This window comes from Tachypleus tridentatus, chromosome 11 (assembly GCF_004210375.1).
Source record: "Tachypleus tridentatus isolate NWPU-2018 chromosome 11, ASM421037v1, whole genome shotgun sequence".
NCBI lineage: Eukaryota > Metazoa > Arthropoda > Merostomata > Xiphosura > Limulidae > Tachypleus > Tachypleus tridentatus.
The window spans coordinates 6,636,157-6,663,586 of NC_134835.1; the positions used below are offsets into that span (position 1 = coordinate 6,636,157).

At 33.3% G+C, this 27,430-nt stretch overlaps 1 protein-coding gene across 4 annotated transcripts in view; it reads left to right on the forward strand.

The window, feature by feature from the left end:
• Window positions 1–27,430, forward strand: part of LOC143231646 (uncharacterized) — a 57,938-nt gene that overhangs the window by 12,920 nt on the left and 17,588 nt on the right. For 3 of the 4 annotated variants that reach the window (XR_013017096.1, XM_076466191.1, XM_076466190.1), the window contains exons 1-3: window positions 20,842–20,981; window positions 25,847–25,970; window positions 26,870–27,000. Coding sequence is in view for 2 of the 4 variants with exons in the window: in XM_076466191.1 (XP_076322306.1) it covers window positions 25,908–25,970; window positions 26,870–27,000 (194 nt within the window). In the remaining 2 variants the exon portion in view is untranslated. Of the gene's footprint in view, window positions 1–407; window positions 517–13,063; window positions 13,189–20,777; window positions 20,982–25,846; window positions 25,971–26,869; window positions 27,001–27,430 lie in introns of those variants that run through there. The other variant, XR_013017097.1, reaches the window with a different exon arrangement.

Consider the following 27,430-nt stretch of genomic DNA (forward strand, 5'->3'; position numbering starts at 1 on the left):
TGTAACACTGAATACTAAAAACATTTAGATGGGACATACAAATTTATTTAAATTCAGTTTGTTGTACTTTTATTTAATTGGCTATTTTGTATGATACATTAATATATAATTGATTATATTGATTAAATTTCTCATCTCCAGGCAAAATGAAAAATGTTTATTGCAAAAATTCATTGACATCTATAATGCATTACAGTTGTGAATTCAAGTTGAAACTGCTTAAGTTCATATTGTTTTAATTGTATTTCTTGTCTACATCATTCTAATGACATCAGTCTTTGGTTGTTTTTGTTATTATTATCCATTGGTTGATGATATTATCCATATAATGATCCATTATATAAATTGTACAAAATGTTTCTAATACATTTGATATTAATGTCCAACTATGAAAGTTGACTGTACAGACAGGGAAAAGTTTCATAATTCCAAATGAAGATCTGTTTGCAAGAAACCTTCTTCCCTTGTTTTTCAAACACAACAACATGAGGAGTTTCATCCGTCAATTAAACATGTGTAAGTACTTACATCCCTTCCTCTGAACATGTGTTATAAATTTATATTATTCATTACGTGTAAGGAAGTGAAGAATAACATACTACAATTCTCTCCAACATATCAATATGATATATTGGATCTCCTTGTTGTACAACTAACTATAAAAATCTAGAGCTAAGTAATTTGTAATATACAATGAAATATGCAGTGATCTCAACTGATATTCTGTAAAATCAAATAATATAAATGTTTTACTGTCATTGATAAGGGTAATAATGTTTTTATTTAAAATATATCATAATTGCTAATATAAATAGTTAAGTAGGCACTTATCCAATTTATTTATGTTCCTTAATGAAATAAACATAAAAACAATATTCAGTAAATGATTTGAGTTACAGAATATTTTAAAGTTACTTCCCCTTTTCAATAAACATGATGCATAATTTATCTGATTTGATGATTTTATTTCATTTGGTGAACACAATTGGAAAAAGTCATAATGTTTACAAATATTACAACTCCATAAAACAGTAGTATATCTGTTAAGAAATTAGAAACACCATAACTTTGTACAAAGAATCAAATACCAATAATATACCTATATTAAGTTTTAATTGTTCTCAAATCATGACACCTTTATTTCATACAGTATACATATTCCTGTTGAGGTGTTGTGTAGATAAACTACTTACACCTAAGTATGGTGAAACCTTCAGATTGTACTTTTGTTACTGTGTTTATCTTGTAATAAAATTTGATACATATTCAACCTGTCTCTAAACTGTATAAGATGATTTTTATAACCTTCAAACAGATATAATTTAATGAGCAAGTTTTTTAACAATTTGCAAATGGAATGAATTCCTACAGAAGCTAACAGAAAACTTAAACCTGTATATTTACTCAACTAATACATGATAGTCAAATTTTTGCTGTACCCAATTACACTTAAGCTTTTTTTAAAGTTGTTTTCAAAGCTATGTTTTATTAGTAAATAGTTTGTGTTTACCTCGGTTGTAGTTTTAGAATTTGTGTTACTGTGTTTTTATGAACCTTTATTAAACTCTAGAGTTTTGGTATTCTTGGTTGGTTTGTATGCAAACATTTGTAAAGTAGTTTGCTCAGTTTTTTTATAATGCCTGATAAAACTTAGAAGTATCATTCAATATATATTTTTACCATTAAGGGATCATGCTGTTTGGTGTTTGGTTGGTAAAATCATGAGTGAGTTTCTTTTATTAGCTTTTTGGATGAAAATGCTAAGAGGCATTCCAATTTACTGCAAAAGTTACTTCAAGATCCCAAAAAGAGGCTCAACATAAAATGGGAACACGTAATCAAACTGTTATAATTAGCTACATTTATTTGCCTTCAATACAGAGATTCACATTTCATTCAGTTTCACAGACTTGCTGTGGGAAATCCATTATCAGATACTTTGGTCACTGTTTTCTCACATTACATGGATGATTTGCCAAAAACACTAGAATGTATAAGCTTGCATTGTGGTTTAGATATATAGAAGACATTTCATTTTGACAAGTGAAATCATAAAAACAAGCAAACGTTTTCAAAAAAATAAACATCTAACATAAAAACCTACAATTCATGGTTGAAAATTAAAACAACCATATGATAAATTCTGATATGGTACCTTCCCTCTTCTCAAAAGATTAGGTTTTTCCATTTTGTGCTGACCTCTATATGCAAACGTTCTTTATAACTTTAACCCATGCAGCAAACCTTCTGTACTCCTTATTGGAATTAAAGATCCAACATATCTCTCATGCAAATAATTATGCATCATCTAGCCACCAAGAAGAGGACACTACTACCTCATGGTACATGTGACTCCCTCCATGTGCCACTACTGAACCATCACTTCTTGTTTGACAGTGCTTCAGTTCAGACATTGCTTTTTGTTCCTTACTTCTTTAACTGGTTTAACTTAATTTACTTTATTTCAATTTTTTTTTACTTTTTTTTTGAACATGTTTTATTTAATGGTATTTTGTTGTGAAAACTTTGTTTGTTTGTCTCGCATTAAGCATGAATTCTGAAGTAAATGCTACCACTTCAGGTACATCTCCATGCATCTAATACCATAATTCAGGCTACAGGTGTGGGTGACCTCTCATGGGATATACAGGCTTTTATTTGCAGGGAGATTGTTATAAGGGATGACCTCTGGCTATTGCTGTTGCTCTTCTTTCTACTGAGCCTTTTGAGACTGGCCAGGCTGATAAAGATTTTAATTATTTGTTTCTATCCTCTAGAGTTCACCATGTCTTTCTTAACCCCACCTGATGATTCTGTTAGGCCCTTGTTGGCTTTCTTGGATTTCATTTCTTAGGTATGTTATGTTTTTTATGTTACTGATACTTTTTGTTACCTTTGTCATTCAGTATTACATGATTCTGCCTCCCATTCCTTTATTCAAGTTCAAACTGAGCATTTTGCCTCCCATTTAGGTTACAATGTTAGTATTTGTCATACTCAACAGGCTTCAGATTAGTCTGCCCTCTCTTATCATAGCATGGAATGTTCATATCTGAACTAATAATTGTTGGATTCAGTTTCCATATTTGAGGGCAAGACATGAATCTCCAATCCATCATACCATTGCCCAGTGTTACTGTCTTCATTTTACCCTGACAACTCTATGGCTCTGTTCTATGGAACTGGCCACTCAGAACATCCTGTCTGCTCCTTCATTTTCTGCTCAAGAGGTTCTGTTGCTCTTGAGGATGTAGTCTTCTGTTACTCCTCTCATACCCCTTGGCTGGGCTTATATGCAATCCCTTCAATGGGTCTTTCATGACCAATGGAAACCTACTTGGGATCCCTTGAATTCCCCTATATCACTTCCTTCCTGTATTGCAGATGATCTCAGATAGTGGTTGGACAAGGCTCATCCATCAGTGGTTGTTTTATTTCTTCCTATATGGCCAAATTTACATCTGTTCATAGATACAACCCTTCTGGGCTTGGTTGTGTTGGTCATTCAAAAGGAGGCTTTGAGTCATTGGTCTGTGGGGAAATGTTCTTTTCATATCAACATCCCTAAACTCTTTGCTGTTGTTGGACTTTGGATCACTTTTTTTTACATTTTCACAGATTATCTGTTCATGATCCATTCCAGCATTTCAACAGTAATGGCTCATATCAATCACCAAGGTGACACCTGATTGAGATCCTTTTGTTTTTTTATAATTGGAACTTCTGTTTTGGGCCCATGATCATCACATTAGTTTGACAGCGTATCACATACTGGGTACTTTCAACCTTGTGGCAGATCATGTTTCTCGACCTGACAAGGTTTACCCAACAGGGTGATCCATTCATCCACTTGTTTTTCAATGGGGCATTCCTCATATCAGTGCATTTGCCACCACTCTCAGTTGCCACCTACCTTTGTTTTGGTCTCAAGTTTACCATCATTGCTTTTGTTATCGATGCTTTGAGTCAGGATTGGTTGAACAAGTTCTTTTATGTTTATCTTCTTATCCGAGTACTTCATTGAGTTATCTGTACAAAAGCTTTCTAATTGCTCTTCACTGGCTCATTGACTGCCTTGATTACTCCATTTACAGCTGTTCCCTCCTGCCCCTCGACCTTTATTCCCTGGCCTTTGTCAATCCTAGTTGTCAGTTCTGCATCCTGCACTTCATGTCTGGCTTTGGTCTGGTGAGAAGATCTGGTTTCTCATGTCAGTGGCATTTCATTTAGCTCATTCCATCCATCCTCCATCCATGGCTATGTACCAGTGGAAACAGAATGTTTTTCACACCTGGAGGCTTGCAGTATCTTAGCTTCCTGTTCTATGGTTGCTGGTATCTCTGAGTTTTGTATGTTGCTTTTTGAGAAGGGATATTTGGTCTCCTAAATATCAGGTTGTCAGGTGGCCCTTTCCCATACTTTCAATTTTTCTAGTTATTGCAGGGTTTTCTTCTTCTGTCTTTGACATTTTGATTCATTCTTTCCTGATATATTGGTTGCTAGGAGTCCAGTACTTCAGGATTTTTACATTAATGTGGTACTTTGTTTCCTTACTTTACCTCTATTTGAGCCCACTGCCTTGTGCTCTTTGTTTAGCCTATTTCCTAAGGCATATTTCTATCTCCTCTTGGTCTAGGGGCTTCATCAGTCAGATCTGTTTGTTATCGATATCACTTGCACACTGTACCACCAAACTTATCGTCTCTTTTATCTGTATTATTTCTACTTTCCCAAGACATCGGTGACTTGTAAGAACAACTACTCCTTTTCACCCATTCTCTATTTCTCATCTCTGTTCTCATTCTGACCCAGATATACTTCAGTGTCTTGTGTGTGTGCTCTTTGTTATTCAATTGCCTGTACATCTTCCTTCAGGGGTTCCCATCTCATTATCCCATGATATCCTTCTTCCTTTCAGGATCTTTCTCCATTTACCCTTACCAAATTGGTTTGTCATTTATTCCAGCTGGCTTATTTCTCTTTGTCCTCTTCCCAATGTGCTTTGTTCTGTTTTACCTACCATTACATTTGGCATCTCACCTATTCCCTTGCTTCTTGTATTTCTTGACCTTTAGAGATGATTCTCCAGTCGAGCAGAGCACATGGACCACCCCTCAGATGTTCATCTATTACTTGCATCATCCTGCAGCTCCTACTTCCTTGGGGTATCACCTACTACCTATGGCAGTACTTCAAACTTCAGTGAAGCTATGACATTAAGTAAGTTTTTATTAATGCTTTATTTTCTTTCAGAGGCCTTTTCTTTGAATTTTGTCTCTTGGATCCTGCTTCGTGATGAGTGGTGCATGACCAGTTATATTTTTAAAGTACACAAACAAATTCACACTGTATTCCATGCTGATTGGCATGCTCTTTTTATGACTCCACGTCCATATTTGAGATGGAATGTTCACAAGATCACTGGGTGTTCAGTATCCTCATAATATTTGCTTCATAAGTAGGCCCTTCCTGGACAATATTATCTTTGGACAGTATAGTCTGCTTTTCATAAAAGGGTTTCATGATCATTCATTGTAATGTTTAAGGTGTAGCAATTACCCCAGACTCATCAACACTCTTTTCGTCACTTTTCTGCCAGTGGATTATGGGAGTTCTTACTACTTACCAATTCTGCGTCACTGGGATGGTTGACTGTGGAGGCATCCCACTGGATGGGTTCCACATAAATTGTTAACCATTCAGTTCAGAGTACAGTAGCAGTGTTCTACTGATGTAGAAGGTATACCGTCCTCCAAATTGACACCATGGAGTGAGATGTCTCATTGTTGGGTGCCTTCATCCTACCCTTGTGCAGATGTCAGTACACTGTGGACTGGATATTGAGTTAACCAATTAGCTTAAGTACTCACACAAGTTTGGAGTTATCCACCTTCCTAACTTGATTTTTCTTTTTGTATAGTGGGTCATGGAATGTATATAAGGGATGCTCCTGTTTCTGTCCTGGTAACTCACTCTTTCTCTTGTGACAGGGATTTTATGGACCTTTGGACATTTCAAACCAGTGTCAAGGTTGTGGGAGTTGATTGTATACGTTGGATTTACTTCGGATACCTGAGGACACATTTTCGGAACTCTGGCTCAATACCAATCCTGTGTTGTGTCTTGGAGTATGTATTTTCCTCACATACACAATTTTAGGGCTTGAGGTGAAGCTGGTATTATCCTCATATTACCCTCGTATAGTTATTGGTACCCAGCAAAGATGTTTGTGATGCAGTTGTCTTGCTGAGTACAGACTATTGCACTCTAGTCATTCTACTCCATGGGACACATCTTTCATTACTCAGTTTACTTCTATGTGAATGAGTTTCCATATATATATCTGGATGGAATCTCTTTCCTGACTTATCCTCTCTCACTAAGGTGTGCTCCCTTCCTTTTCTGTGATGTTTGTTCCCAGCTGCTCATAGTGAGGAGATACCTGATTCAGAAGTGGTGTGGTGTCCCTCCTTAAGTCATGTGATCTGTTTCTCTTATCTTCTGAAGTATCCTTTGGATGCTTTCTTGGGGTACATCTGTTCTTCCTTCTCAATAGTTCCACCTCCTTTTTCAATGTGAGAGTCTAGCTAATCTTGTGATAGATGGGAAGTACCACAAAGGAAGTTATAATTTTCCTAAATTGAACTGTATTTTCAATAAATACTTCATTCCTTTCATACTTCCCCCCTCCTCCCAACAATCTCCTGGTGTTTAGCCATCTGCTAAACTTTGAATGATGGTTCATTATTGGTGCATAAAAGTCATATTCGTCATATGATAATAGTTCTCTCCTATTGGTGGAGAGATGACATGATTTGCATGAAAAACATGTTGGAATCTTTGATTCAAATAGGGAGGATGCAGGAGGCTTGTGGCATGTGTTACAAAAAATGTTTATTTAGAGGGCAGCATAAAATGGAAAAAGCTAACCTTGTGATTGGATGGAAGTACCTGTTAGAAATGCATTTTACATAGGAAAATTGTAACTTTTCTAAATGATAACATCACCCCCTTCTCTGAGATTTCACTACTAAAAACTCAATGAGTAGAAATTACATAAACTGATTTTCTAATAATGTAATCCATCTAAAGCTAAGCACTTTAAAAAGTCTCCTAAATCTAGCATACACTGCATCCACTACAGAAAACACCAATAAAGAAATCATGCATTTAACTCAATGCTTTTCTAATGTAAACGATTCCTTACTAAAGCAGTCACTTTAGAAAACAAAGAAAACTTAATAACTTGCATTATCCCATATACTGAAAATATTAGAACATCTCTGTAAGAAGTGCAGAAAAGTTTAGCACATAAATATAACTTAATACTTATATCCACTTTCACTCCTGGAATAAAAATTAAACATGTTAAGAAAATTATGTAACAACCCCACCCACTAGGAAGACTTAGAAAATATAGCATAAGAGTTGTACAGCCTTTTACATAAGTGAAACAGAATGTAATTTGAATATCAGGTTAAAATAATGCCAAAACCCCTTTCCCAGTCCACGAACACTTGAGTAAAAACAAACATGATTTTCTGAACAGAATGCCACAGTACAAAATATGAGCCTAACATCTCCAGAAACAAAATCAGAGAAGCTTTATTAGTAAAATTAAACAATTCCACAATTAACAAACACCCAGGCACATCACTGTATGTCTTTGACCATTATTTTCCTAGACCAGTGGTTCCCAAACTATGCACCCCATGGTGCTGCAGCAAACTCGTGGGCACTGAGGAGTTTGCTATGAGATATTTCAAATTTTTTATAGAAACACAGCAATATCAATATCTGTCAGACACTGCGTGAATTACTAGTTTGAGGTAGTTCACAGTTTTAACATTAGATCATGCTACAAACCTTTTGATGATGTTCTTGAATGTTTGAGAAATATTTTTGTTTACTTGTACTTTTGGCTACACCAGTAACTTCTCGAATTTTTTCGTTTCTTAAATTTTGTATATAAATACATGTCAACTTTCAGGGTCTGTCAGTATTTGAAATAACTGAAGGGTATTGTGATCAAGTGTATGCTATGTCCAACAAAGTTCAGTGAATTATTTGTTGATTTTTAGTCCTTATGTGTAAAATGGAAAGATTTTTGAACATTAATAAGATGTGTGGAATTGAGAAAAAGGATGACGAACCACAGACCAGAGGAAAAGTTCTGAAGAAATGGAAGTATTGGAAATATGATGATAGTTATCTAGATTTTGGTTTTACTTCAGTAGATTTCAATCATGAAGTGTTCGCAGTGTGTGTTACGTCTAAAAGTTTTGGGTCCAGAGTTCATACTTCCATGTAAATTAAAATGCCACTTAGAGACCAATCATCCTAACATGGCTAGTAAACCCTGTGATTATCAGAAAGTTAAAAGAATTGAAAGAACAGAAAGGTACCTTTTTGAAACAAGCATCAATATCAAGCAATGCTTTGTTAGCATCCTACAAGGTGGCATGTAGTCACAAAGTGTAAAAAACTCTCAGACCATTGCAGAAGAACTGATTTTATCAGCTGCAGTGGATATGGTGAACATTACAGTTGGTGAATCTGCAGGAAGACTGCTTTCAGAGGTGCTTTTATGCAACAATACTATCAGTTGTAGAATCCATCACACAGCTGAAGACTTCAATGATCAGCTAATTGGAAAAATGAAAGGGAAGGAATTTGGATTATAGCTAGATGAGGTGACAGATAGTAACTAGAATGCTCATTTGACTTGCTACACATGGTTCATGAGTGGTGACAAAATTGTGGAAGACCTTCTCTTTTGTAAAATTATCACTGCAGGTACAAAGGCTCAAGACTTGTTTGGGATCCTTGACACTTTTATGTATGAAAACAACTTAGACTGGACTAAGTGCATTGGCATCTGTATCGATGGTGGTTGCTCTATGTCTGGCTGCTATGGAGGACTGCAGGCACTCATATAAAGCAAAGATCTTGAAAAACTGTGGACCCACTGCATAATCCACAGGGAAGCCCGTGCATCAAAGCACCTGAGTCCTCTACTGAACCTAGTCCTGAAAAGTATGTTTAAATTGGTGAACTTTATAAAACTCAGCTACAGAAGGCAAGGTGTTTTAAAAAGCTATGTGAGGATATGGGATCTGAGCACACATCTTTATTGTATTGCTGTAGCTCGTGATAGCTCTCCTGTGATAATGTACTGCCCTGTGTGTTTGAATTACCACAGGAACTCTACTTTTATCTTGAAGAAGAACATGAATGTGCTAAGAACTTCTTGGATACTGATTTTTTTTTCAAAATTAGCATGCCTGTATGATCTCTTCGAAAAACTGAATGTGTTGAATCTCTCTCTGCAGGGAAGCAACACACATATTCTGAAACTTGCAGAGAAGGTTTCATTCTTTAGAAAACGTTACTACTATGGGGAAGAAAAATGAGTGAAGATGATTGCAAAGCCTGTTTCCTCCTGTTGCAGCAGTTTGTTACATCCAATGAAGTTGATTTGACCCACAGACTAAAATCTGTTTTTAACACAGCTCAGTGACTGGTTTGAAAATTACCTTCCAGAAGATATGGAGAAGTTTACGTCAATCCAAAACCTATTCAAGGCTAAAGTCCCATCTGAATTTACCTTTGCAGAAGAAAAAATTCTTACTGAGCTATCTTGTGACAAGACTTTAAAAACAAATTTTAGCAGCATGGAACTGAGTTTTGGATATCATTAAAAGATGAATATCTGCTGCTAAGTGCTAAAGCTGAGTGAATCCTAATTCCATTTGTGACGTTATATCTCTGCAAAGCTGGATTTTCAGCTGTTGCTGTAATAAAAAGCAAGTACCATGCAAATATCAATGTGGAACAGGAATTAAGTTGTTTGTACCTAACTACATAATAAATGGAACTGTTAGGGTTTTGTTTTTTTTGCATAGGGGTGCTGTGAAAAAATTGCTGAGAGACTAAGGGTGCTGAGAAAGTTTGGGATACACTGCCTTAGACAAACAAATTCCCAAGCACATCTCTATATGTTTTTGATCATTATTTCCTTAGACATTCTCATCTTGTGCAAATATTACACAAATATTTTGTTTATATTTATTTATTTTTTGCCTGTTTTATATCCAGTCATAGAAAGATAATCTGTCAATTCATGTGGATTGATACAAACATACTTAAGTGATCATTATCAGTAGTAAAATTTAAATACAATGTTAGATTGTATCTCGGAACAGCTGGTATGGGTATTAACATGGGCATGGGTATGAGAATTTTAATTTTGAGTGGAATGTTAGGTTGTTGACAGTTTCCTTAAATGCTAAAATCTAGTGTACTTAAGAATGACTTCACCAGTGATCAAAATGTTATCTGTTCTTCCTTTGTGTAAAAGCTGTAAATTGTAATAAACTAATACTTATTTAGCAAATAAACTCAAAATAAAATACTAATTTTGATTAAAACAAACCTATAAACCCTAGACACATTGTCAGAGTGTCTGGGCAATCCAAGATGCAAAATTTACAACAGCAGTATTTTTTAAAAATTTTTATTGTTGTACTACCTAAGAAAAACCTATTATTGGCAGAGGTCTTAACTGGATTGCTTAGAATTCCAGTTGGGTTGATATCAGAAAACCTAGCAAATGGTTTTATGTAATTAATAACTCAATCATGTAAAAATATTGACATCTGATGATTCTTTCTGATAACACTATGTAACAAAATTTTTACTTTTTCTTGTTCCTGGACAGAAAGTGTTATTTCCCAATTGCTTATGCCTAAATTAAATGGAAAAGACCTATTTTTCTCTTCAAACTTTGCTTTTGTGACCTGAGTAATGAAATTTTTAAGCTTACCCATTTTCCAGAACATTCCAGGTAGATTCAGTGCTGAGTAGCTGATAGAGAATTTTCTCAGACTTACAAGAATTTTCAAGAACTTTCTAGAATGTTGTAGAACTTCACTCGTCAAGATGGGTTATGCTTTTGCCACAATGTATCCAGTCTGTGCAAGGCAATTGGAATTGCCTGTAACCAGAATGATTGGTGCCTCTTCATTGATTGCTCATTCAGAAGCCTCAGAGCTGTGCTGCTCCATAACGGGAATAAGTATCTGTCTCTTCCCCTGGCTCATTCGGTCCACCTCAAAGAGGAATAGAACAGCATCAATAGCTTTGAAGTGTGATGGATATGGCTGGGAGATTAATGGAGAATTCAGAATGGTGGCATTACTGATGGGTCTCCAAGAAGGCTTTACTATGTTTCCCTGTTATATTTATGTTTCTGACAGCAGGGACACTGCAACACACTACAACAGGAAACACTGGCCACAACAGACTGAGTTCTCTGTGAGGAGGCACAATGTCAATTGTGAGCCACTAGTGGACCTCCAGAAGATGTTGTTCCCACCATTGGGCGTTATGAAACAATTTGTCATAGCTCTTGATAAGGAGTCCTCAGCATTCAAGTACCTTTGAGACTTCTTCCCTGAGCTGTCTGAGGCAAAGGTCAAAGCTGGTGCCTTTGTTGGACCACAAATAAAGAAGATCCTGGAGTGCACAGAATTCCCCAAAAAGCTCAGTAGGAAGGAAAAAAAAGTTTGTCAGCTTTGTCGCAGTGGTTTGGGGCTTCTTGGGCAATCATATGGCTGAAAATTACGTGGAACTTGTGAGGCTCTGGTGAAGAACTACAGCAAAATAGGCTGCAGGATGTCCCTGAAAGTTCATATCCTTGATGCTCATCTTGATAAATTCAAGGAGAACATGGGAGCATACACAGAGGAGCTAGGCGAGCACTTCCGCCAAGATATACTGGACTTTGAATGTCGCTACTAAGGAGCATGTAATGAAAACATGATGGGAGACTATATTTGGAGGCTGATAGTGATTTACATTACAGTCGCAAATCTCAAAAAACTACTCACTTTTAAATATTTTTGTTCATTTTTGTATAACTTTAGTATAAATACATGTAAATCTTGATTCATATGTTTTATTCAGATCTTATGTAAATGAAAATGTGCAAATTTGCCTGTGTTTACAAAGAAAATAGGTTAATTTCTAAATTTCATTATCCAGGTCACAAAAGCAAAGTTTGAAGGGAATAATGGCCATTTTCTGTACTTTTACAACACAAGCAATAAAGAAATAATACATACTATACAGGAACAAAATTTGTGTTATATAGTGCAATGTCTGATGTTTTGTTATTCTTGAATGACCTATTATGTTTATACTGTTACATAGTTTTGTGTTTAAATACACAAAATATTATTCATAACTTGCAGACACTTTTTAGTATCTTGTTAATATTTCTGAGATGGACAAATTATATCTTAGATATAAGATGTTTTGGGAAATTTATAAAACATTTTTACATATTGGTTTATAACAATGCAGGTTTATTGATTCAGTTTTTCATTTATTTAAGTTTGCTTTTATTAAGTAATTTGTTTGGAATAAAAACAGTTTGTGTTATTAATATTAGATAACCTTATTAAACACAATTTTGTTTGATTAATTGTTAATCCATAAAGTGGAAATCTTAAAATATGATATTTAAAATGTTTAAAGGTAGGACACACACATACAAGGTATGGATATTACTTAAGATGTAGGACACACACTTACAAGGTATGGATATTACTTAAGATGTAGGACACACACATACAAGGTATGGATATTACTTAAGATGTAGGACACACACATACAAGGTATGGATATTACTTAAGATGTAGGACACACACATACAAGGTATGGATATTACTTAAGATGTAGGACACACACATACAAGGTATGGATATTACTTAAGATGTAGGGGACACACATACAAGGTATGGATATTACTTAAGATGTAGGACACACACATACAAGGTTTGGATATTACTTAAGATGTAGGACACACACATACAAGGTATTGATATTACTTAAGATGTAGGACACACACATACAAGGTTTGGATATTACTTAAGATGCAGGTAGGACACACACATACAAGGTATGGATATTACTTAAGATGATGGTAGGACACACACATACAAGGTATGGATATTACTTAAGATGTACAAAATTTATCCAAATTTTTTTACTTTTACAGATGGATTTAAGAAGATCACAAGAATGAAAAGTTATACAAACAACACTGATAATTATGAAGTTGAATTTTATCACCAGTTTTTCCAAAGAGGACAAAAGAAACTAGTTGAATACATAAGGAGAAAGGTATATTAGTTTTCTGGTTTAAAGAAAATGTATTTTATTGTGCATTATCATAGTAGTTAAAGTTATTTGTTTACATTACCACAATGCTCTCTGGAACACTGAAATTTTGTGAACAGTTCACAAAAAAATTCTTTAATGATCTGGTCTCAATTTGACCAAATTAGGGACTCAAAATCTCTCTCCTCTGCAGTTTAAAAGTTAATTTTGTGTCAGAAAGAGTAGAATCTTTTTAGTGTGTGTGTTGTAGTGACATTTTGTTGATCATAACTGTGAATATTGGTATCGCATCATTATTATTCTTTTTGCATCAGGTAGGTCAGAGTGCCTATGTCGCAACTTTTTACAGAGTTACATTCAAAATTTAATTGAACTATCTTATTATCAATGAATAAGAATAAACTTAGCATCGAAACACAGTTAATAAAGCAAATCTTAATATTATAGAAGTTTTAGGTTCTTAATTCTACGAGACAGTTTTTTAAAAAGTCCTGAAATTTCCTGAATATGACAACTGTGGCTTATTTTCCTGAGGCATTTTGAAAGTGAGCATAAATTACTCACTATAAAATAATAATTTCTCAGACAAACCATAATTGTCTTTAGCCTTCAATTTTGTTTGGTTGTAGAACTATCAATTGGAAAATCAGACCCCTCCTGCCACACCTACCTGTCACATCCTCTTTTTTAGGATTCGTTAATAGTTCTCTCTTACAATTTCTTATATATATCTTATAACCAATAGAAAGGCAAGGTTTTCATTTCAAATGGTGTGTTGTATAACATAGTGTTCGTAATAGGTAATCATTAAAAAACAATCGAGTACTCTGTTCTCATAGGTAAGCTAGTGACTCACTTGGATAAACTTGTAATTTCTTTTTGCATTGTTGGAAAGCTAGAAACATTTTGAGTTAGGAGAAATTTTTTAATTTTTGCATGTTACTAGTCCACGTTCTTTCATGCATTATTTAATTAAATAAAAATTATTTAGTGCATTACTACACTTGGTATAAAAAAAGTAGAGTTATGTGTCATTGACAGCAACAACAAAAGAAGATTAAGTGTATTATTTTTTGTTTTTCATGTTTATTATTTATTTATTATTATAAAAATAACTAAAGTACAAAAATAGGGTCCTTTTTAGATTAGTTAATATTAGAATTGGTAAAATAAATAATAATAATTTAATAAAATATTTTTAAAGACATGCATGTGAACAGCATGTGGGAAATGTAATTCAATAACATGACATGAGCTGCACATACCCCAATTGACTTGCAATTTACAATGATATGAATAGTGCTTATATATGGTTTATAGGTCAATAAAATAATAAAAGTTAATAATAAATAGATGTATACTGTTACAAGCTTAAAATTATTTCAGATAAATGAATGTAATTTTGTTACATTTGAAGTTATTATAGAAAGAAAGAGAGGGTAGTACAAATTTATTTTTATTTTGTTTTTTTGGTCAAGAGGTCAATTAAACTGACCAACCTTCTATACTCATAGGATAGAGAAAATAAGATATATAAAGTTTTACTTTAAACAAATATTTGAAATGTACTTACGAGGTTTTAGTGGTTACACAAATGAAATTTTTAGTTTTTGACATGAAGAAAAGTATTCTTAATCTTAACATGAAGATCACTTTGCACATGGACTGTTGAATATAAACAGTTTACATTCACAGACAGATCTTGTTTTTGTTTATAAAAATACTTCACTAAGAAAAATATTTGTTTTTTCCATGTGAATGACTTATATTATCTGAAAGGCTGCCAAATTTTGTAAAGATATACACACTATATTGAACATTGGAAGTGTTAAATCTAAATTATTTAGTGTGTCTATATATATATTAGTACTATTAGTGTGTGTGTCATATATGTATGTAAAATTAGACTGAGTTTTATTGACATTTGTCAACAAAAACTAGACTGATAAATGTTATATTTCTTGTTTTTATCTATACTCTTTATTTATAATCATAAAGGTAACTGAGATGCAAAATTTAAAACGTAAGTTAGATTAAGAAAAAGAATGTTCGTGAGGTATGTTATGCTCGTGCATTACTAAATTCTGTGTGATAATGTGAGCTGCATATTCGCTCTGTGAATTATAATGTATGTGCTTGGATTATTGTTTAGTTACATATAGTTCAAATGTCAATATAATGAAGTATAAACATGTGTATATTGTTACAAGCTTTAATCTGTTTACGTTAAATAAGAGTGGCATTCTTATTACAATCTGCAATTATTCTAGGAAGAAAGGTAATTTATATATATTTTGCAATATTGTATGATGGCTACGGGGCTTGTCAGTGTGACAGACACTATACAGATTAATGCTACAGAAAATAACAAGTAAAATGTGAAGTTTTTCTGAAAGAAAATCTGGTATTTATTTTGGAGGTTTTATAGATTATGGGAAAAAAAGTTAACAAATATCCTTATGTTCAGAGTAGTCAACATTCTGACTATATATGTTTATGAACAAATGTTTAGTAATTTTATTTTTCTAATAGACTTGTAATACTTACTGAAGGCTTGCCATATTTCATGAAGCTACGTAACTCTCTCAGTATAGGCTCAGCCAGTTTGACTGACCACCCGACTCTTTGTACTTGTTTAAAGTCTTTATAGATTTAATACACTCAACTGACAATATAGCATGTATATCTTCTCAAAATTTGGCAGTGTTTCAGTTAATATTATAATTCTTTCACTTATGAAAAAATATTTTCCAGTGAAGTATTTTTAATGAAATACAAATTTGTTCATGAATATATTGGATATATTTTGTATAGTCAGTGTGCAAATTAATTGTCATATTATAATTAAAAATACATTTTCTCAAAAATCTCAAATTTCCTTTGTTTAATCTGTTTTTATTTTTTAGTAAAACTTTACAGTTTATTTGTTATTTTCTCTGTCAATTGGTCAATCTGACTGACCTCATAACCACTTTTTTAAAAAAAGTAGAAATAAATCTAAATTAATCTCCTTTTCTTTCTAAAATGACTTTAAATTTTAACATGGAACTACATTAGTTTATCCTAAGTAGCTCTGAGGTTGTAACAGCATATATGTATTTATAATTAAATTTTAATTTTCCATTTGAACCATGTCTAACTACTGTCTGTACTATTATAAGTTGTAAATCACTCTAGGAATGTACAACTCATGTTATGCCAATGAATTATACTACCTAAGAGCTGCTTGCTTGTGTGCCTCATGAAACATTTTTATTTTACTATTATTTTATTTGTTTCCCGTAACTAACCTAAAATGATTTCTCTCTTTATATTTTATTTACTTTTTTAATTTTACTTAAAGAATAAATATGGAAAGCAAGAAATAAAATACTTAACCGTTCATTTTGTTCTTGCTCTTGATTGTTGGAGAGTTAACCCCAAATTTTTTATATTATTGATAGTAATGCAGTTAATAATTTTTATTTAATTAAATAATGCACCAAACAATGTAGACTAATAACACCTAAAAAGTAGACAAATACCTCTCAAAATTGTTCTGAGTTTCTAACTCTGCAACAAAAATCCTTACAAATTCATCTAAGCTGTCATTTCACTTTCTCACAGGAATGATGTTGGTACTCTGAGTGAAGTTGACATTAAACTGTTCAGAACATAACATTATATGTCATTTGATAAAAGAAAAACCTTCCTTTCATATCCTCTCTTTCATAATTCATTGATAGTTCTCTCTTACATTCAATTATATATTACCTTTAACCAAGAGAAAGTCAAGGTTTTTTAGGAGGGATGTAATTTTCTATTTGATATTTCTGTAACCAAACCAAATTAAAGACTGTTAAAAGTTATTATTTGTTGGAGTAATGACAATATTATAGAGGGTGTTTTCAAGTTAATTTCTTACTTTCATATGAATGGTGGTATACAAAATAAAGACGACTTGCTAAGAACAAATGTGTTATGTAGATCACACAATGGGAAATTCAGGACTTAAAAGACATTCTAAATGATATAATGTAAACACAAAGTCGTTTAATAAAATTTTAAGTGTAAGACACTCAAACCTTGTGTCATGCACAATAAAGGATACCAGTGGTAATATGATGAAGTACCTTAAGGGCTATAGTAGGTATACCTCCATGGTTACAAGGTTGTAGAATACATGAACCTCTTGTGAAAGGGTTTAAAAAACAAACGGTTTTGTTACTTTATTATGTTCTGTATTTATTTCTTTAATTGCAAAATATGTTAATGTTTTGTTACAAGACTGTGTCGTACCCCCACTGTAATGCACTTTTGTGAAAATCATAATGGTTTAATTACGTTGTCTGAACTATTTGGGTACCAGGTCCTTATATTGTTAAGACATAACGTAACTCATATAATGTTTGATTCCAAAATTAAAACTAGAAGATGAATTTGACAGGAATTTTCCTAATGGTATGTAGTTGCAGAAAAATATAATGTTTAATTTGTTTTTTTCTACTATTTCTAGTAAAAATTAATTATTGTTGTTATTTGCACTCAGACTCTGAATAGCTCATCTGAAAAATTGTTATCCTTCTAAATATTAAAATGTTTTGTTATTGTAGTTTTCAGATTTTATTTGCATAACCCCTAGAATCTCCTAAATGAACATCAAAGTGTTTTCAATGTAAATTTTTATATATTTTTTATTTTCTGTACCATATCACTAATATTAGTTATTATCACCAACAAAATAGCTAAAATAAAGTGCCTAAAATTTATATGTACATACCCTTTAACTCTTTATCAAATAATCTTATAATGTTTTTTTGTGTGTGTTATATTCATAGTTTCAGATCTCTACCTTTTCAGTTATAAATTATTTTTAATGTCTTATTTTCCTTTCTTATTCTTTACATTTTATTATTCATCTAGAGACACATCAGTGAGTGTTCTCAGGGTATATTATGGTGTCTTTGGAAATCTTTGGCAAAATATACTCTTCAAAACAAGAAATGCAAAAGGGATATTTTTGTTATTTTAAAGAGAAATATATGTAATAACGTTACAAGCTCAGAGTATGTGATGTTACACGTGTTAAGGCACTGATTGTCAGACCAAAATGATAATAAAAGTTGTGCACTTTGAAAACGGATGAAAACATCGGATTTTTTGCCAAAACGCATGCGTGTGCAATAAATTTGTTTGAAAGATCTGCATGTTCTGCAAGTGCAAGATGTGCAAAATCCCTATAAAAGTGACGGGTTCTCGGTTTCCATAGCTCAGTGTTAAGCCACCGACACGCAATACAGTTACGCCAAGACTGACTGAAGCACAACACAACAATGCCATTGGTTGCTTTGAAGCAGGCGAATCTCGATCAGATGTTCCCAGAGCTGTGAATGTTCACCCAAGCACCACCACAAGGCTATGGAATCGTCACCAACAACATGTATCAACTTGTGACCATCCACGATCTGGCAGACCTCGTGTGACCACACTTGCACAAGATCACTACATCCGGTTACGTCACCTTCGGGATAGGACCACCACTGCAACATCTACTGCCTCAACCATACCAGGGCTGCGTAGGATTTCCGATCAAATCGTACACAACCGTCGACAACATTCTTAGGCCCCATGTGCAACCCGTCATGGTGAACATCAACGACGTTTTTCAACATGACAACGCTCGTCCTCACACAGCCCGACTCACCACTGTCTTCTTGAGACACCACAACATCAATGTTCTTCCCTGGCCCTCCAGATCACCAGATTTAAACCCCATCAAATATCTTTGGGACAAGTTGGACCGACATCTGCGACGGTGACAACCTCAACCACAGACTCTACCTCAGCTTGCAGCAGCTTTGCAGGCTGAGTGGGCAGCCATTCCACAGGATGTGATTCGTCATCTCATCGCTTCCGTGAGCAGGAGATGCCAAGCAGTTATTGATGCTCACGGGGGGCATACTCGTTATTGACGTTGAGTGACGTTAAACTTCACCTAGTGAGTGTGGACTTCGCCTTTGCAGACCTTGGATGTTCAGCAGTGAATGTGCAAAGTTTCACACATGTCATACAGAACTACCCAGATTAAACTTGTTAACAATTTGTCTCATATTTTGCCTTTGGCATTTCTCTTTTTGAAGAGTACAGTTTTGCACTCTCATAGTAAATTAATTATGAAGAACAGAAATTTTGGTGATGTAAGAAAACTGTTAAACTTTTCAGATATGCATTTTAAAACAGAAATAATAATATTTAAATAAAATATAGAAGTAAAACTTCACTACAATTTAACTGTCTATCAAACTAATATGTATGAAAGTGAGACACAACACTAAGTGCTATCAAGGGCCAAGCTGCAAAATACTGTGACCAGTTTGATGCACTTAAGAATTACTGTATGCCCTTTGAGAGATTTGTTTGTTGGATGAAGTTTTCCCTTTTTGCTCATCTTAGGCATGATGAATTAATCATAGTTTGAGATGCAGTGGTGTATTAGTTGTTTTGTTCAGCTTAGGTTGTAAGTCACAAATTAGGAATGCTTTTGTCAGATGTATGTTACAAATCATGCTTCATTCAAGGAAATTTTGTATTTAATAGGGTGTGTTTCAAAAGCAGTAGTGAAAAGTGTGCCTTCTGTCATTTTTAACCAGCATATAAAACCTGTCCCTAAGTCAAAATTCTCCAAGCATTATCTGTTCTGGGCAGTGTACGTTGACCCTTGCAATTCCATCTTTAACGTCTGTTTTCAGAGCCTCTAAAGATCACTTGGATAGGCATTCCTTTTGAGGGAGGAAACCCTGAAGTTTGCTTGTGCAGTAGTTAGGGATCTCATTAGTCATTTCTACCTTAGCAAATAGCTTATGTTTCTGTTTTCATTGAAAGTGACTGTTTGAAGCCTTGTAAGAAATAATTTATATTAGAAATTTCTTATTTTGTTGGATGATGATTATTTCAATACTAGGCTTCTGTTGAATAGTATGTGGGGTTTGGTGGAAGTGGACAATGGCACCCTTTGAGCTGATGCATTAGTATGTGGCAGTTATCTTCAATTGCTGCACCTAAAGAATGCTTCTTAGGCTGGCTGTGGATATTCTAAGATTGATCTGCTGTTTTCTCACAGGTATATGTGGTTTTTTGAGAATGAAAATAAGTTTCCTAGCACTGATATGTTATAGAATCTAATTTTCTCTTGGGAATTGTAAAACTGCCATTGTTTTGATAGCACAGGAAAACGATATCTGCATAATTCTGCAAACTCTTTATCACTAATCTTGCATTGTTAAAAGTGAGAAAAATAAAAGCAACGCTAATTTGTAAGAAATGCAACTTAGACTGCTGTGTAAAATGGTTTTGAAATGCACTGTTCAGACTTTCCTGAATAAAACATACCCTGTGTCTTTAGAACATTTAGTTTTTAAGGTATGTAAATTTAAATATGGGGGATTCCTTTATAATCACCTAATTTTTATGAGTATTTATTCAGATGTTACTATTTTATGTAAAAATTAGAGAGTAAGTAACTTATTGAACCTGCACTCACTGATCTGTTTGGAGTTACAAATTTTATGTGGTAGTTATAATGTTATATAATTAATGTTTTTCTGTTGTTTCAGAATTCATATAGTAAAACACGAGACAGGGGGCAGCTTACAGAAGACATCATGCTAAAAGTCTACAGTGAGATAGAAAATATAAAAAACAGTCAACAAAATATTAGTTCTGTTATCACTCATCTGAAAAGTCAGAATGAAACATTGCACAAAGAAGTAACCTTATTACAAGAAAACCAAATGAAACAACAACTGGTTTTTGAAAAGGTGAGCAGATTTTTTAGCAATAACTTTATATTTTCTTTAATATTTTTATACAAAAATTATTCATAAAAAAAAGTTGAACTAGTTAAACTTTGTGCAGTTTTAGCTTGGTAGTGTAAGTAAAATGGATGAATTGTTCTTTAATGTAGTTCCCTTGTTAACGTTTCGTCCCATGTAGCCTTTACAATGCATGACAGAAAGATTTAGTGTCTTACGTTCAAAATTTTATTAAACCACTATTTATTTATGGTATGCTAATTAGTATAGCATAAAATCTTAGCTAATAATCCATAGTTCAATAGTATATAAGTTTTAAGGTCCTAATTATGCATGAAAATTGTTAAAAATTGCTGAATTTTGCACAGTATGACGTGTGAGATATTTTCTCTAGGCCACTCGTCTTCTCTATTTTTTTTCTTTACCCCTTGAAAAAGTAAGAAATTAAAGGTAAATTACTTATTCTGGAATAATTATTCCTCAGACAAACTATAACTTTTCATTACCTTAAATTTTGTTTGATTACAGGAGGTTGGGTAAGTAGTTTATTTTTATTTATTGTTTATTATTATAAAAGTAACTAAAATGTAAAAATATGTATCTTTTAGGTTTGTAAGATTAGATTGAATAAAATAAATAACCATAAAAATCTTTCATGAAGGGGAGCATGTGAGCAGCATGTTGGTAATATAATTCGATAACATGATGTCAGCTACATGTGCCAACAGTGATTTACAACTTATAATGGTAGGGATTGTAATTGGACATGGCTCAAAGGGCAATAAAATAATAAAATGTGAGTATAAATAGATGCATAATGTTAAGAGCTTAAAGCTACTCTAGATAAATTAATGTAGTTTCATGTTACAACTTGAAGTTATTCCAGAAAGCAAAATAGGGTAATTTAGATTTTTTTGTGATTATAAGGTTGGTCAAACTGACTTATCCTATTTTGAATTAGGTTAGAGAAAATAACAAAGAAAATGTGAAGTTTTACTGAAAAAAAATGTTTGAAATGTATTTAATAGGCTTTATTGATTAAACAGAGGAAATCTGAGATGTTTGAAAGGAAAGAGTATTTGTAATCTTAACGTCAAAATTAATTTTCACATAAACTATTCAAATCAAATATCCAATAGATCTGTGGACACATTTTCTATTTTGGTTTATTAAAAATACTTCACTAAAAATATTTTTTTTTGTATTTGAAAGACTTCCAAGTTTTCTGAAGACAGACTCAGTATATTGGAAGTTAGAGGTGTTAAATCTGTACATCTTAACACTCCTACGAAAATTGGGGCCTAATAGGCCCCAGAGCAACTTGAAAGGTTATTAATATTAGGCTAATAATTTTGTATTTAAATTAAATTGCCATTAACTGACCCTATCCCTTTATATTTTAAGGAGCAATAATATTTTGACTTTTCAGACATTTGCAAAATAATATTTAAAAATTTTTTTTAAAACATCCACTAAGGGTATTTTGGGGCCTATTAGGCCCCAGATCAAAAAAACATAAAAATGACTTTATTTATTTCCTGAATAATTCTAGAACAGGCCTGTGCAACCGAAAAAAGCAAATTATAGTAAAAATATATTAATTTTACAACTTCTTTTCAAAAGATGGATATTTAGGATAATAACTCTACTCCAACAATAATTTTAGACGGTCCTGATTATTGCCTAGTTTGCCCACGCCTGTTCTAGAACATTCTAGAAACTTTACAGAAGTATTTAGAATAATCTAGAATATTCTTGAAGCTTCTAGAATATTCAAGAAGAATTCACAAATCCTATATATATAGGAGCTGAAATGTTCAAACCGTGTCAAAAATGATATCTCTTGATGAAGCTGTATATTTACTGACAAAACCATCCGACGATGAAAGTGAGCATGATAATGTTGAAGACTACTCTGAAAGTTGTGATGATGATCCTTCTGAAGCCGAAAATGATGAACAAATCGTGCCGTACCCTTCTGAAAGTGAAGAAAGTAATCAAGAAGATCTTACTACGATGCCAGTGAACAAACTTTTGTCCAAAGATAAGAATTTTAGTTATTCAACAACACCTTCAAGGATCAACAGGAGAACCGCAGCTCTCAATATATTCAATGGGAACCCAGGCATTACAAGGCAAGCTGCTCCAAGAGTCTCTACACCATTCAAAACATTCAAAATTTTCATTTCTAATAATATGATGGAACAGATCATTCACTCAACAAACACCGTCATGAAAGAACCAATTTTTGAAGAAGACCTCTGGAAATGGATCGCAGCTAATCTTTTCCTTGGAATAAGCAAATCCAAAAATGCATCGATAGATGAAATGTTTTCAACCGAATTCGGTTTGCCATTTTTGCGAAAACTGATTACACAAGACAAATTCAAAAAAATGTGCTCAAAAATCAGATTTGACATCCACTTTCAAAGAAATAGAGAAATCAAAGATGCCGCCATCTCTGGAGTCTGGAATTTTTTCATTGAAAATTGCAAAAACAGTTACAACCCAAGCAAATACCTGACAGTGGATGAACAACTATGTAATTTCAAAGGAAGAGTTGGCTTCAGAACATACATTCCGACAAAGCCAGGCAAATACGGAATAAAGATTTGGTGCCTAACAGATGCAAAGACAAGTTACCTCCTCAACGCTCAAATTTATACTGGAAAGGTTGGAAATACGACAGAAACAAATCAAGGAGAAAGAATAGTCAGAGAACTGAGTCATCCATTTCTTGGAAAAGGAAGGACAATAATGACAGATAATTTCTTCACAACAATGACACTTGCCAAGTACCTACGAACAAAAAGAACAGGACTTGTTGGAACCATACGGAAATCAAGAACCTTCCTGCCTCCTGAAATAAATGCAAAATCTAGAGAGTTATCACCAAAGTTTTTCTACCATGACGATATCACTCTTCTCAGGCACTCAGACAAACCAGGAAAATATGTGCTACTACTGAGTTCTCAGCATCAGTCTGGTGAAGTAGAAGAGAATTGAAAGCCCGAAATCGTCAATCTTTACAATGCAACGAAGGCAGGTGTCGACACTCTCGATCAACTGGTGAGATATTATACAACAAAGAGGCGATCAAAGCGCTGGTCAGTCTGCATATTCTATAACATTCTAGATCTTGCTGCGTACAATGCTTTCGTTCTATAGTCGACAAAACATCCAGAATTTCTTTGTCAACATAAATCAAGAGCCAGAAGAGAATTTATAAGGCAATTGGTGCTTGAAATCAAAGAAATTTACTGCAAAGATAATGACAAAACAACCTCATGTGAACCGCCTGCAAAGAGGGCAAAAAGAGGACGATGCCATTTGTGCGGCAGATCAAAAGATAGACAGTCGAAAATTGTTTGCTCAAATTGTAAAAAAAAATGTTTGTCAGAGCCATTCTAAAGTTGTTTGTAATGAATGTTGCTAAATCACTGTGTTTCTATTGGAAAAATATATGGGGTCTGATAGGCCCCAAAATCACTTTAGTGGATGTAAATATATTTTTCGTAGGAGTTTTAAAAAAGTACAAAGAGGTCACGTGGTTGGTCAAATTAAGTGAGCCCATGTTGAGAGAGTTAACTTGTAATAAAGCAGTTTTTCATTTTAATATAATTGGATAACCTTTGTAAACTTACCTTACTACAGTTGCTGATGGAAAGTTTTAAGTTTCATTCAGTTGTAACTCTTATGATTTCATTTTTGACTTACAGTAGTTGTTGATAAAAAAGTGAAATAAGGCTCATTCTTTTTATAGCTCTTCTGATCTGTTAGTGTGTTACCTTGTCATTAAACCAGTCCTTCATTTTAATAAACACAAAGAGAGCATATTGCTCTCTTCAGAAAAAAAATTCTTTGTCATGGTACTGGCTGATGATATCTTTAATTTGTAATTTCCATTGCCAAACATAAACACAGACAGTTTTTCATCCAGTGCTGCCAAAATTTATTGCATTGCACAAAAAACTGAACCAGAAAATTGAGTCTTTGATTGTATGAAATTGTTTGGGCTCATGTGGGTGTTACATTTAATGATGAAATAAGTTGCATGTTACACATGATCTTTCATGGTGAACATTTCATATAAGATCAATAATGGTTTATCATGTTCAATGCATTTAACTGACCAAATAAGAGCAGTCTCTTAAGTCAAGTCAACTTGAAGGTAATTTGCCACATAATCAGAGGAAATGGAACTTTCACATTGTTGGTGCCGATCATGGTAATTTTGATTTTTTAAATCCACTCTTGGAATTTTAAAGTGTGTGATCTTGCTCCCTAAAATTTATGGCCTATATGACAGTAGAAAGTTAAACAGACTCATTATGTATTTAACTTTAATTTGTTACTATGTTAACTTATCATACAACAGTAGAAGGTTAAACAGATTAATTAATTTTTTGGCTTTGGTCTGTTAGTGTGTTAACTTGCTTACAGTTATATATAGATGGCTTTATTCTTTTGTTTTCTTAAATCTTATTGCACAACAATAGAAAGTGAAGTAGGTTCATTGATTGGATTTTACATGTAATGATTCCCTTTAAGTTTCTTAACGAGCTGTTAATAGGTTTTAGGTTTGGTCTCACTATAACCATTAACATGTCACACAGCAGTTGTGAAAGTTAAATATTTTAATCTAGCTTATATAGCAGTAATTGATGGAAAGCTGTATTGGTTAATTTTAGCTTTTAGATTTCAGTTAAATAATGAGGCTTAGAGTCAGACCAGCTCTTTCACACAGTGATTGTGAACACTTTTAGCAAAGCAGATTTGTGACTTTGTCACATACTACTTTCTATGTAAGTTATATCCTTCTTAAAAGTTGTATTTTTTTTAAATATGTTATATTTGTTTTCTTGTATTAGCTGATGCATTTTCTCGCATCCTTGGTTCCAGTCACAAGATAACTTGAAACCGAAGAAAAAGATGCCACTGATAACTGATAGTGAGACAAGCATGCCAAGCAAGGTGTCTTGTCTCTCTCATCAGGTTAGTAGCATTGAAAACAGAGGAATAGAATTAACTTACCATTGAGAAAAGGAGATGTTTTGTTTTAATTTGAGAAATGAAAATTTATTTCTTTCATACTATTGCAAAGAACTGTATTAATGATTTTGATTACTGATTGTGGATACTAAAGAATGGATTAAATATTTAGTAAGTTTTCAAAATCCTGATTCATAGTTTTGAATGTTATTGGCATGTATGTGACGGCAGTAATAGGCTGTACATTTAATATACCCAATAATTTGAGACAGGGATCATTATTTACAAAAGTATTCTTTTGTGATTAAAACAACAACAACCAACAAAACAGAAAAGGAAGAAGCCAGTAAAGTTAAATTACATAGTGATTAAAAGTTGAGTGACTCTTTTGTTGTTTGTTTAATCTAAACTTTACATGTAGGATTAGCAGCATTTCCTTTAACCATAGCATAGTCTCCTTTTTGGGTTTACAGTTACTTTGCACTATGCTAAAGGTAAAGGAGATGCTTCGTAATTCTTCAAATGAAGTCTAAAATAAGTAAACAATTACTGACATTGTACTTGCAGTTTAGGTAATTGAATTTTATTTAAAACTTTCATGTTCAAAAGTCACAAATTTTTTTGTAATGCTTTGTAAAACTCGGACATTTCTATGTTTTAGGTATTAAAAGGTGAGATGCTAACTTTTTTGAAGAATAATTCACTAGATATTTTAGTGTATTGTTGAATTAAATAGTTACCCTCCAAACTATAGCATGTTGTAATGTAGTGACTGATTTGTTTCATTACTAAATTATTGATTTAAAATGGTAACAAACTTCATGTGTGTGTATGTGTGTAGTGAGATCATTTACCTAACTAATGTGAACAGCATTAACTTGTAGTTTTCACCCAACACGTAGCTCCAAGGTGGTTTGGCCATCTGTGCACAAGCTTGTTGTGAAGATATTACACAAGATGTAAATCCTAGAAGCCCACACAACTCACAATGTTTTATACCCATATGCATTTTGGAGGAAGATGATGAAGGAAGGTGAATTGATTTGTTTATGTATTAAATAAGTTGTTGTCATTAAATGTATCCATAATATCATTACAGACTGTGGTCTGTGTATAAATTGAAATAAAAAAATAATAGAGAGAGAGAGAGAAAGCCCAGAAACAATATAACTCATTTTCTTAGAGTTTTATTGCCCTGACTAATGTTATAATTTATTTTGTTATTGGTGATATTTGGTTTTCACTCTGTGAAATCTCTATCTCCTTATAAGTATAGTTGAAAATTTTACTTGTCCAAAACTTACAAGAAAAGGCTCAGGGGTTTGGTAAAACATTAAAACATCTGCTAATTTCAGCAGTGGTCTGATCACCATTCTATAAATTCAACATCGTCCTGGGTGTATCAGATCGACTGTGAAATACATGGATGTTTGCATTGAAGATGTTTTAAGAATAGCATTAGT